This window comes from Paroedura picta, chromosome 6 (assembly GCF_049243985.1).
Source record: "Paroedura picta isolate Pp20150507F chromosome 6, Ppicta_v3.0, whole genome shotgun sequence".
In the NCBI taxonomy this organism is placed as follows: domain Eukaryota; kingdom Metazoa; phylum Chordata; class Lepidosauria; order Squamata; family Gekkonidae; genus Paroedura; species Paroedura picta.
The window spans coordinates 47,901,052-47,914,049 of record NC_135374.1 but is presented as its reverse complement, the minus strand read 5'-3'; the positions used below and the strand labels follow the sequence as shown (position 1 = coordinate 47,914,049).

The 12,998-nt window shown below is 44.5% G+C and overlaps 1 protein-coding gene across 4 annotated transcripts in view; it reads right to left on the bottom strand.

Moving 5' to 3' along the window:
* Positions 1 to 12,998, bottom strand: part of ROBO1 (roundabout guidance receptor 1) — a 795,752-nt gene that overhangs the window by 684,996 nt on the left and 97,758 nt on the right. For all 4 annotated transcript variants that reach the window (XM_077342368.1, XM_077342365.1, XM_077342367.1 and 1 more), the window contains exon 2: positions 4,093 to 4,234. In XM_077342368.1, the coding sequence (XP_077198483.1) occupies positions 4,093 to 4,180 (88 nt within the window). In that variant the 5' untranslated portion in view covers positions 4,181 to 4,234. The remainder of the gene's footprint in view (positions 1 to 4,092; positions 4,235 to 12,998) is intronic.

Below are 12,998 nucleotides of genomic sequence, written 5' to 3'. Positions count from 1 at the left end.
GACCCATATCAAGACCCTTTTAATGCAGATTTAGGTCTGGGATTGAGTGTTCGTGTTGATTCTTGTGGGCCGTTAAGTGGCATTTGATACTACTGATCATGGTAAGTCCTTCTGGAAAGGACTGGATGGATTGGGAATTGGAAGTATACCATACAAAGATGGTTATGTTACTATTTGAATGGCTAATTCCAGAAGACGGTATTGAGGAACAGTTGTTGAGGCCCACGGTATTTACGCTAATGTTACATCTGCTTAACATCTACAAGCTACATGCTGCTAAACCTCATAAGAATCCATTAGCAGAGATGATCTGGAGTAAAGTGCCACCAATATACAGATGATATCCAGTTTTATTTCTATTTAAAAGCTAAGTCAGTGGATCTGTGTTGGTCTTTTAAAAAGTTGTATGTTATTTAAAAAGACATTATTATATATAAAATTCAAAGGAACTAAAGTGGTGAGAATTATCTTTAAAATATCTGGGAGGAGAAATAACATTAATAGAATGGGATGTCGGAAAGACTCTTGCACTCAATCTCCAACAATATAATAATTGGGCCACCACTCTTACTACCAGTAGCCTGGATGTCTGAGTTAAAAGATTTCCTAGATGATATCTGAGACTCATTATAAATTATAGGAAAGTGTCTGGATGCCTCCTGTGATTTCATACAGAAAGAAATTTAATCAAAAGGGTTAAATTGTGTCTAGACTTTTGAACAGAATCCAGGCTACAGGAACAACCAATGCTAAAAGGTAAAGTCAGGCTCTGATTTTTTTTTCAAAGAACATACTATGAAAGATATCTTTCCTATAGGAAAGTTCAAAATGATAACATATTGCAAGCTTCTGGAGATCTTAAAAAAAGAGAGAATTGTAACTACTATTACTATTACTATTATTGGAAGCGCTGATTCATAAGAATTTGTCATAATGATTCTTGCTGTCATAGGGCTATTCCACCATAAGATTATTGTTTTTCCATTTTTCTTTTACGCAAGAAACTAATTTAGAAAATTATTTTAAAAATTGAATGGTACTTAAATGAACTCTTAAATGAAGCTGTGATTACACATTTAAGACTGCACTAGTCAAATCCTTACACATGACTAGGGTTGCCAGCCCCTCCCCCCAGTAAAGGCAGGGGTCTCCTGCCACCAGACCTGCCCCCCCCCCACCTGGCAAGAGGACTTACCTGGAAAAAAGAGGAAGACACAGGCCACGTTCCCAATGTTGAACAGAATTGATGTCATCATACCAGCAATGTTCAAGCAATGCTCTGGTATTTGGGGAAAAGCTATGGTAAAAACTGTTGCTACATGGTTTTTCCTGGTAAGTCCCCCCCACCACCAAGCATCTGTTGCCCAACCTGACAACAATAGGTCTGACTGTGTGATACAACATAATTAATGTTTTGAAAATGAGGACATTTGGTTTTCATTTACTAATGTACCTATATCAAATTGGGCATAAGATCTGATTTAATTAAATAACTATTCAGAACAAATAAACATCCCAATCAAATAAGATTTCCAAGTAAATCATGGGAAAACCAGCAAATTTTGGAGTGGCACTTGAAGAGGACAGGAGCTTGGGGAAATCTGATGCTAGAAAATCTGCCCATCAAAGTTGCTATTTCTTCTAGAAGAGGTGATCTCTGAAGCACAGAGACCATGCTGCAATTCTTAGGGATATGAAGAACCCATCTGGAGGTTGACACTCCTTTAGTACTGATACGTCGAATAAACAGTTTCTTACCACCAAAAAGGCTGGAGGGACAAAGATAAAAACAAGGCCATGAAATGAAACACACAGAGGACATACAGGATAGTTTTCTGTTTTATTCTTTATTGATGTTACTGTTTTATCAAAATGTATTACAATTGTTGTCTACTGCCTTGAACCTGAATGGAAAGGGTGCATGCGCAAAATGGGCAGGCAGCGTGGAGGCGGCCATTGAAATTGCTTTGCTGCCACCGCCCACCACCACTGTTGCCCTGCCGCTGCCCATCACCGCTGCTGCCTGCCCCTGGCCACCGCCACGGCGGCAGCAGCAACCAACCAGGGGACCCCAACAAAGGGGCCAGGTGACCCCATGTCGGGTACCCAACCTTTCTGAGCCTAGAGACACAGGCTGGTGTACACAGATACAAAATGACTGCTGCAAGAGGCGGAGCCAATCACAAAATGTTAGGGAGTGAGGTTATGCACAACAATTCAGCATATCAGGAAAGAGCTCTGTTTAACAGGATGCCTTTAGAAATGAACCTACTGTTTAAAAAAATACTTTCATATATGCATCTTGTCGTCAGTTTTTGTTGTGGGAGTAGATGCTGCCAAAGGAAGGTTTTAAAAGGCCTGCACAGAGAGTCAGCTGTCCAATGGCCAATCAGATAACCTGCTGCCCACATCCCTTTCTAAAATACTTGGTGGGTGCCAGGAAAGGGCAAGTGGGTACCATTTCACCATAGATGCCATGTTGTAGGTCCCTGATATATGGTCATTGCATGTTTTCAGCAGCATTCATATTTAGGTCCAACAGTAGTCTACTGTATGGCATATACAGTTGCATCCATGAGAGAAAAGGAAAGTCAGTAACCTGAGATGTTGAAAACCATTTGGGATAACTTTTATAGTTCATATTAGTGGAAGGATATTGAAAACAGACATTCTCTCTAATTTCATTCCTGGGACTACTATCCATGTACTGGGATTCACTGCAGTCAGTTTGCCAACCCTTTTAAATCACCCTTTTAAAAACAATTTTCAAAACATTCCCATTTATGCATGTGCTTTGATACTGCATTGTGGGGGAGAGGGGTTTTGCTGTAATTATATATTTGTAAAAGTTCCAATGGTAATTCTGGGAGGGGTAACTTCCTCCATTGTACTGCAATATCACCTGACCGCCACTTTGGCACATGGTGCTTGCAGGACACCATGGGAATTGTAGTTCATGGACATGAACCACCATACCATCCTCTCCCCTGTGTTTTTTTTTTTAATCACTGGCGAGCACAAAACGGGGGCCTCCACCCATAGCCTAAAGCAGTTCTGCTTCCTTATTCTCCTTCAAGATGAAACTGGCATTTCAGACAGCTGCTGAGCCAATGCAAGGTGGCACAGGGAAGACCCCTCTGCTTTGCCAACCTGATAAACTGTCAAACAACACCATCCCCATCCCCTCCCCCCCGGTATGGTCACTGATGAGAGGTTGAAGGCTGCTGCAAGTAATTACTTCTGTGATACAGTTCTACAGAGAAGCTAGTTTCGTAGTGTTCGAGGAAGGAAGAAGTGTTTGAGGAAGGCTGTTGTAGCAGGAAATACCAAGCATACCTCCTCAGGCTATTATGCAATAAAACAATAAAGTTTGCTAGGTTGTCAGGGAATCTGATTGATGACACTGAGGAGGCAGAATATCAGCAGCAGGTGCCTCGAGCTCCCATTGTTGGATGAGGGACTGTGAGCAGAAAAGGGGAGGAGACCAAAAACATGCTAACATTTATGCATCAAAAAAGAGCATCCTCAGTACTGTCACAAAAGAAAAGTAGTTACAAAGCTAGTTTTAGATACTGCGCTGAAAAAATACAGTTGATGCTATGAGGAAGGGCTGCTATGTACAATCAAAAATAATACAATGGGTTTTGCACAGCGAAAATGATCCCATGTGGAGAAATAAAAACAACATCTTTTTAGGCAGACGTTTTGCGAGGTTTTCTGCCATGCATAATACACCATGCTCTCCATCTCTATTGCCTCTTTCACTATTTGGAGATCAGTTCATACCTTACATTAACTTCAAAGAATGTGCTTTCCTACTTTCCCTTACAACACTCCTACTTAATCTAGATAGTCCCTCACTGATTTCACTCTGGAATAGACTCCAAAAATGAACTACACCAATGATTGCTGTATATTTCCATTTTGCCTGTTTTTGTTCTGTATATTTTTAAAAATATTTTAATTTTTAATTAGTGGCGTCCTCAAGATCACTCCACATCAGAAAGCCAAATACTGCCTACAATAGAAACACTAGAACACTGAATACTGAATAAATGTATAAAAGTATGGTATGGATAATTCAGATCCTACCTGGAATAAGCTGACCCAATAACTGATGGAAAGAGGACAGGCTGAGTACAGCTACCACGACAGTAAAAGAATAATGTTTCCATTTCATGTTGCTTCTGTTCTTGCATCACACCAGCCCAGCAGCAAGTTATGCAAATATTATCTGCATAATATAAGAAACAGAAAATGATAAATTACATTTTCAGACAGTTCAGAAAATATTTAAAATACGCCCTGTTTAATTTATTCGCATAAATCAACCTCTTACACCTAAAAGAATACCCAACAATCTGAAGGGATTTTCAGGAGTCTCAAAAATAAAACTTAAAACTCTTACTAAAATAAATACATTCACATATGCTTTAGGATGCTTTGGGCTGATCCTGCATTGAGCAGGGGGTTGGACTAGATGGCCTGTGTGGCCCCCTCCAACTCTATGATTCTATGATTCTATATGGTAGTTGAAACCCCCTTTGTGGTAAATTTGTTAAGTATTCATACAAATACCTCCTTGGCAGCCAACCCCAGTCTCTACAACTCCTTTCCAAAGACACTTCACACAACTAAAAATAATGGAATAATAAAAAACAATACAATAACCTAGGTTTCATAACTTATAGGATCCAATGCAGTGGATTTCACAATTAGAATGAAATGTGATAAATGATGTGTGTGAAGCCTGAAGACTGTTTCAAGGGTTTAAAAATGTTGAGAAAAAGCTGACAGGCTTAATCCCAGCAAGGGGCTTTCAAGGCCAGGGAGAAACACACATGGCTTGTCATTGCTTTCCTCTGCAGAGTCTTCCTTGGTGATCTGCCTTCCATATAGCAACCCTGCTTAACTTCTGAGATCTGATCAGATCGAGCTGTACCATGCCATCTTCCCTCAGAGAAAGTATAATACAACCAGTAATCAATACATATGATGGCGGAAAGTGAAAAAGCAGCCCCCCCTCCCGAAAGCCCCAAACGGCCTCCTCTCGCCCCGGGAGCAGCAAAGCCACTCCTGGGGCGACAGGAGGCCGGCTGCCGCCGCCCCCCCCTCCCGAAAGCCCCAAACGGCCTCCTCTCGCCCCGGGAGCGGCAAAGCCGCTCCTGGGGCGACAGGAGGCTGGCTGCCGCCGCCCCCCCTCCCGAAAGCCAGCTGCGGTAGGTGGGCAAGGCCTCTGCCGGCCCCGGGCGTTACTTCGCGGTTCGCACTTACCTGAGGTGCGTGCTGCCAGTGGCGTGTGTGAGGAGTCCGGAGCGGGCCAAGTGGCCAATAGGGAGGCGCGCTATGCGCGCCTTCCAATTGGCCACTTGGCCCTCGAGTGGCACTCGGGGGGGCCCAATCAGGAGCCGCTTCGCGGCTCCTGATTGGACGCCTCCGAGTTTTTATCCCGGACTGGTCCCGCCCTAACTCCTCTCCACAACCCCTTACTCTTTTATATAGTCCGTGGCGCCCGCGGCGCCATGGGCAGTGTACAGACTAGCTTTAAAGCCCATTCCTAAGAACGGGCCTTGAAAGGGCCCCTACCAGCCTCTCCCACGCGCAGGAATAAATTGTTAACATTTCCATGTAAAGAAGTATCTGGTTAAAACAGTCAAGAAATTTAATGTTTTGATGAACCTGTTTGTCTGTACCAGTCTCTGCTTTCTAATGCTTAACAAACACTTTAAGAGGGCAAACTTCATATTGCCACTGGAGCTGCTCTGATTTTCTCCCCACTGGAGATTCAAAGAACTGTACAAAACAACACAAACATATAGATTAGACAAATAAAAATATATAATCTACTCCAACTCATGGGATGGTTCTCAAGGCACTGGCTGGCTCATTCAGAATAACAACCTATGAGCTCAAAGTAAGTGTTGATCGTTACTGTTTGAAATGGATTAGAAGGATCAGTGATAGCAATGCTGTGTCCCACTGCTCCCTAGAAGCTCTGTGCATGAGTGGCAATTCATTAATGCAGAAAGCCCAGCTCAGCAGTAATCTGGAATTGTGTAGGGTCATGTGCTGTCCATTGCTCATTTTAAGTCTGCAGCAGTTATATTCTGTTCAGGATGTGTGAACTGTTCCTCTCAGTAGGGGAAAGATGAGAGGGAACACTGCTGTATTTCCAAGTTCTGTAACTGTACATCACCTTGCCAGTTGACTCTCTCCCTAAGTATATTCTACACCTTCATGGGCAGTAGCTGCTGTTGCCATCTTCTGCCAATGTGTGAAAGCTGTGTTGTTTCATTTGGCATACCCTCATCTCTACTTCCTAACCAGTGTATTAATGGCCGCTTGTATGTTTTTGTATGTATTTTAACTCTGGTTTTAATTGTTTTAATGATGTGTTGGGGTAATTTCAATGGATTTAAAATGGTATTTTATCATGTACGTTTTAAACCGTTAGCCACTGGTAACAGAAAGATGAAATATAAATCATGTAAATAAATACATGAAATATATACAAAACCTAAAGTGTGCAATCCTGTCAAAAGAAATAGCACTGCCTCATCCAGCCCAGCAGTTCCGGACGGCAACCTGCTACCACTGCAACCATACACACCCGCGGCCGCGCACAAGCCTTGCTCAGCTCCAGTAAAATGCCTTCCCACCCCTCAGCTTCCTGCTTCCTCCGGCTGTTAAAGCAAAAAAAAACCTTGCCGGAGGATCTGGCAGGCAGATCATCCGCTGCACTCGTATTCCTCCTCCTGCCGCAGCCGCCAGTGTCCCAGGAAAGTCAGCAGCTCGAGCTGGTTTCTCTGGTACTGAGCATGCTCAACAGAACTGAGCATGCTCAACAACTGCTTCTGAAGCGTCTGCCCTTAGTTCACCGTAGCAACTACAGCTTTGCGAATACTGAGCCATCTCAAGGTAAGTGAACATGTCCTGTGGCAGAGTCAAGCTTACCTTGCCTCTTAGTCATGCCCCACTCCTCCGTACTCCCGGCTTCAGCGTGGGGCTCAGAGCCCTGCACTGAACCCGGGAGTTGGGGGCGGTGCAGGCTTCAACGCGGAGCAGGCCCGCCACATGGCCTGGGCGCCCCCCTCCCTGCTGAGTCTGGGATGGGCCAAGGGGCAAATCGGGAGCCGCGTGCTGCATGGGTCCTGATTGGCCCCAGACTGACACTTGGAGGGGCCAATTGGGAACCGTGAACGGCTCCCAATTGACCCCTTCAGGTTTTTATCCCGGACTCGCCCCACCTCTTTTTCCACCCACTTACCCCTTTCTCCTTTATTTTTACCACTCCCGCGGGAGCGCTTTACAAATTTTAAGTAAAGGCCAGACATAAATATCCTCAACAAAGTAAGATAGGCTCCTCTGAAGCCTGGTAGTTTCTGCTATACATTCCTACATCAGGAATGATTGAATGATGTAATGATTGTTTCTTTATATATTTATGTTTCTTAATGTTTCATCCACCTTTCCCACAAGACAGATTACACATAGCATGGTAAAAGAAGAGTTGGTTTTTATGCCCCACTTTTCTCTACGCTAAGGAATCTCAAAGCAGTTGAAAACTGCCTTCCTGTGCTCTCCCCACAATGAGAGAGTTCTGAGAGAACTGTGACTGGCCCATGGTATCTTCATAGGCTTCGTGTGGAGGAGTGGTGTGATAAATCTTCCTTCTCCAAATTAGAGTCTGCAACTCTTATCAGCTACGCGACCCTGGCTAGTGAGGCAATACAATCAATAACATTGGTCATTTGATAAACAATGCATTAGGACTGCAGAAATCTGGAAATACCAGAAAGAACTGAAACATAACATAACATGATACATTAAGGTGTGCAAAAATTACATAATAAGATCATACTTATAGTAAGCCTTATTCAATTGTATTGACCACAGTTCTTAATGATTGATTAAGTACAGAAAAGGGGAAATAAATAATTCATTTTAAATTATTTTAATTTTTTAAGTTTTAAATGGGCTGCAGAAAGCCAGGACCTTTCCTAACCATTTTGGCCAGGCTACTCCACAACGAAAGAAGTCACATGAAGAGAGAAGGTGTACAGGCAGCTGCAGGTTTTGCCCATTTGTGGACTGGCACCTGCAGAAGGTCCTGCGGACATGAACGAGGTGGTCCCACAAATAAGAGAGGTCAAGGCCATGAAGATTTTTTTTATTTACTAGGTAAAAAGCCCACTGCATGCCTCAGTGCAGTGGGTGCTAGCAGAGGATTGTTTGTGGAGAAGGTGGAGAGAGTCAGGGCCAGGAAGGCTGAAGTGGGATCCCTCACCCTCCATTACCTGTCCTTCTGAATGTGATGTGGGGAGCGGGCGGCGGCCCTGGGGCTGGCGGTCCTTGGGCAGGCGCTCCTAGATCAGGCTGGTGGCGGTCTCGTGACAGTGGTGAGGTGCAGTTGGTGGCGACCGAATGGGGCCGCAGCTGCTGGCTCAGGGCCAGCCTCCGCCCCTGCCTCAGGCTGCCTCCTTCAGTCAGTGGCTGCTTGCAGCTTGTTCTTGCGGCTACCTCCTCCTTGTGGATACTGCCAATGGCTTGGGGTGCCCACTCCTCTTTGCGGCTGTGGGTGGTTCATCCTGGCAGATATGCTTGGCATTTCCTTGTGTCCACAGCTACCTCCTCCTCGTGGCCTTCTGAGCACCGCCGCCACTGCCTCCCTGCAGCCGCCACTACCTCAGGGCCACCACCACCTCCTTGAGGCCACTGCAACCTCCTCAGGGCTGCTGCCTCCTTAGGGCCAATGGCGGCATTTCACAGCCGCCACCACCGCTGGCCATGTGAAGCGGCAGCCTGGGTAGGGCTCGGTGGCTGGCGGGGAGTGTGTGGCTGCAAAGGAATGCACACCTGGCAACCAGGTTTTGGGGTGGGCGCTGCAGAGGCCAGATTGGCCTATCGCACTGGAACTTTGGCTACCTCATGAGAAGAAAGGACTCCCTGGAGTAGAACCTAATGCTGGGAGTGATTGAGGGCAAAAGAAGAAGGGGACGACAGAGAATGAGGTGGCTGGATGGAGTCACTGAAGCAGTAGGTGCAAATTTAAATGGACTCCGGGAAATGGTAGAGGACATGAAGGCCTGGAGGATCATTGTCAATGGGGTCACAATGGGTCGGACACGACTTCGCACCCAACAACAACTGGAAACAGAGTCCAGACACCAGATGTGTCCCAGACAGCAGACCGCCCCTAGTGGCATTTCAAAATATATATGGTCACAGATTGATTGATTGATTGATTGATTGATTGATTGTTTGATTGATTGTAGATCATGTGTGGTGTAGCCATGAAGATCCTAGGATTCTCTGGTAGCCAGGCAAGAGACGTTCAGACATTGCTTGCCTCTGCATCATGGATCTAGTGTTCCTTGGAGGTCTCCCATCCAATCAGTGAGGTCTGATTAGCTTCCAAGATCTGACAAGATTGGACTTGCCTGAGTTATCCAATGAAAAACTTTGTTTGTGATAGCTGATAACTTAAATTAAGCCTAGTAACAGATGGCCACCCAATAGTGTGTTTGCGAAATGGAGACAAGATGCACACTCTGCCTAGCTCCTGATTACAGCTACATTATGCACAAGCTGGAGTTTCTGAACTGATTCTGAGGGGCAAACAATGAGGAGTGAATTATAGTAGCCCAGCCTTGATGTTACTGTGCCATGAATTCAAGTGGTCAGATCAGCCCTATCAAGCTCAATACCTATCAAGGGGCCCCATCTTTCATAGTTTTATAATTTTAAGTTTATGTAATTTATCATTATGTTAACTGCCCCGAGCCAGCGTCAGGGAAGTGTGACATATAAATTAGATACATTAAAAAATAAAATAATGTAGGCCAGTCTGAGTCGGTAGAAAGTGTTATTTGCAACTGACTTAACTTGGTTCTCTAGTAATAAAGTTGGATGTAGTAAAACACTAAGACTTTTTACTGAGTCAGAAAGTGTCAGTTGAATTCCATCAAACATGGGGAGAACAATGTCCTTCAAGTCCACCACCTTCCCAACTAGCATTACTTTTCAGAGTTTAGTTCCCCTCTAGCCAGTTAACCAGAGCAGCAGGTCATAACCTCTACCACATCAGCAAGAGATCTGAATGATATATAAAGCTAGAGGTGGCAGGCATATTGAAGACTATCAATCCACAAACTACACAAGATTTTTTCCTAGGAGTTTTATATAGAGACTGAAAAGCAAGGATTTGCCCTTTGGAATCACACAAAATAGAACCCATAGTGATGTCATCTGGTTTCCAACAGCAACATTTTTAATCCGATCCATGAGGAATATTTGAACCAGCTTGGATTAGCTGAATGCACACCCTTAATATTGGTTACACATACAAGAACCACTAGACCAAATGCACTTCGGCCTGAGGGCCTTCTTAAGCAGTCTGAATAATAACAACTTACACTGAGGGTAGGATATGAGTTCTAAGAATAAAATCTACATATGTAAAGGCATTGTCAAAATGTAGCACACTAACTGGCCCAAGTAAAGATTTTTTTTAAAATAATAATGAATATTCATATTAATAAAGAATGTTTGTTAAATGTTCTATGATCACAGAATTCCAGAAACCCAAGAAGGACCAGTGCTGGCTCAAGATATTATGTCACCTGAGGTTTGTTTCAGCCTCCCTTCCATTACTCTTGACTTGCTGCATCTGCTTTCCCTCTGCTAGCCAGAGTAGATAATCTTCCTAGTGTCTCTGAAGCTCCAGCACTGCTTAAAAATGGCATGGGCAACTCCTCATGCAGTACAGGGCTTATTAGAGATTCTTTCCCTCCTGAGAGTTTGCTCATAATGCCTAATCAACTATGCAGTTGGGAGGGTTGCCTAGGACCATAGGGATGGCAGGATGGGAGACCGTCTGTCTGTTGGTATAATGTACCAAGTGACAGCTAACAGCGTGAAGTTGATCAAACTGATCTAACTGACAGGTACTGATCATGTGAGAAGTGTCAGGTGGACAGGAATGACACAGCACAAATGCTTCTATTGGCTGGATAGAAAGCTGATGCAATACTAGAGAAGGTTGCATGTACATAAGTTGTGTATATAAGGAGTGATGGGGAAGCTGTCTCTGTCTCTCTGAAATGCCATTGTGCGTGCAGCACTCTGCTGGATAACATGTAAATATTCTGTACATAAAAGGTTAAGAAACCTACAAACCTGTGTTGCTTGTGTTCATCTGTCACAGCGCAGTGACAAACCACTACAACGGTTTCCGCTTCACAGCAACGCAAACAGGGCTATGGGCCCAGAGGTTGCAGTGGTTGCAGTGGTGAGTTTGTGGCAGTGGTGTTATCCTGAGTGCTTGGATGTCTGCTGAGGAGAAACAGTTATCTGCCGGTGCTGAAGGTACGGAGGCAGGCGGGAAGAGAGACGTGTTGATGAGTTCTCCAGCTGCGATGACGAGCACAGCTGCTATCCCCGTGGAGAAGCTCAACTCGGAAAACTACAATGTGTGGGTGCTGTGGATGAAGCATTATCTAACCAGAGAAGGGCTCTGGAGGTATTTGGAGAATCCCCCTCCCAAACCGAGTTCACAGGAAGAGGTGGCTGATAAGAGGGCTCTTGTTACAATTGTGTTAGCTGTGAATGATCAACAATTGCTGCATATCTACAATGCTGACTCTGCGAGCGAGGCATGGACTGCTCTGAGCAATGTTTATCTCCAGGACTCGGCCGGTACGCTGATATCTCTGTCAAGGAGGTTGTATAGAACTCAGATGCTGCCAGGTCAGTCTGTGAGATCACATATTGATGCTCTGGGTGAGTGCTTTCGTAATTTGGAGCTTAGAGGAAAAGATACCTCGAAATTGGATCGCATTTTCATTCTGCTTTCATCTCTGTTACCTGAGTTTGAACCAGTCGTTTCCAGCCTGGAGGGCTATGAAGCACGTGATTTGGAATGGAGCCAAGTCACTGGGCGACTACAAGATTTTGAGTCCAGGCAAGTTGCCAAGGGAGTCTTATCTGTGTCTGGGCATATGGCCAAAGGAAAATCGACTTCGTCTGTGGAATGTAAAGAATATTCCGGCTCCCAGGTGGCTGCTGTCTATGTAAAACCTAAGGGCAAGCATGCAAGCAACTTCCAAAAGCAGGAGAAGGTGTTTGGGAGAGTGAGAAAGTGCTGGATTTGTCAGTCAACGGGGCACATTGCTCGTTTCTGTTCAAAAGCTAATTCCCAATCGGTGAAGGATGTTACAAATAGTGCCCAAAGGATAATGGGTACTGCTACGATCAAGCTCGTGAACACAGCATTACCCTCAGTAGGGGACTGGGTAATCGACAGCGGAGCTACAGGGATCTTCTGCAATGACCAGAGGCTGCTGACAGACATTTAGACATCCCAGCTAAAGGAAGTGCGGCTGGCTGATGGACAAACAACAGAAGTTGTCTGTATGGGTTCACTATATCTCCCACACCTTAATTGTACTTTTAAGAATGTAATGTGTGTTCCCTCACTTCGTTCCAATCTCCTAAGTGTGTCTGTCTTAACAAGTGAAATGTTTAATGTCATATTCACTAATAAGGGGTGTTCAATTTGGAAAGAAGGAAAGGAGTTGGTGCAGGGGTGTTTGTCTGATGGTGTGTATCTGTTGAAGGAGACTTCAGAAAGTGCACAGGTTGTTGATAACACTCCCATTCACAATAATTGTATACATTTATTGCACCGAAGGGCTGGGCATATAGGATACTCAGCATTGAAAAAAACCTTAGATATTCTTGGGGTTGGTGACATCTCGGAGTGTACAAATTATTTGGATTGCCAGGTGTGTAAGGAAGTAAAAGCCAAGGCGTATCCAGTGGCTAAAAGAAGCACAAGAGTAACACATAGACCTCTTGAGCTAATACACATGGATCTTATGGGAAAGATGCCATCTAGTGTCTCAGGACGGCAGTACATGCTTTGTATAGTGGACGATTATAGCAGGTTCTGCTGGACACTAACTATGAGGCACAATTCAGACACATTCAAGCTATTT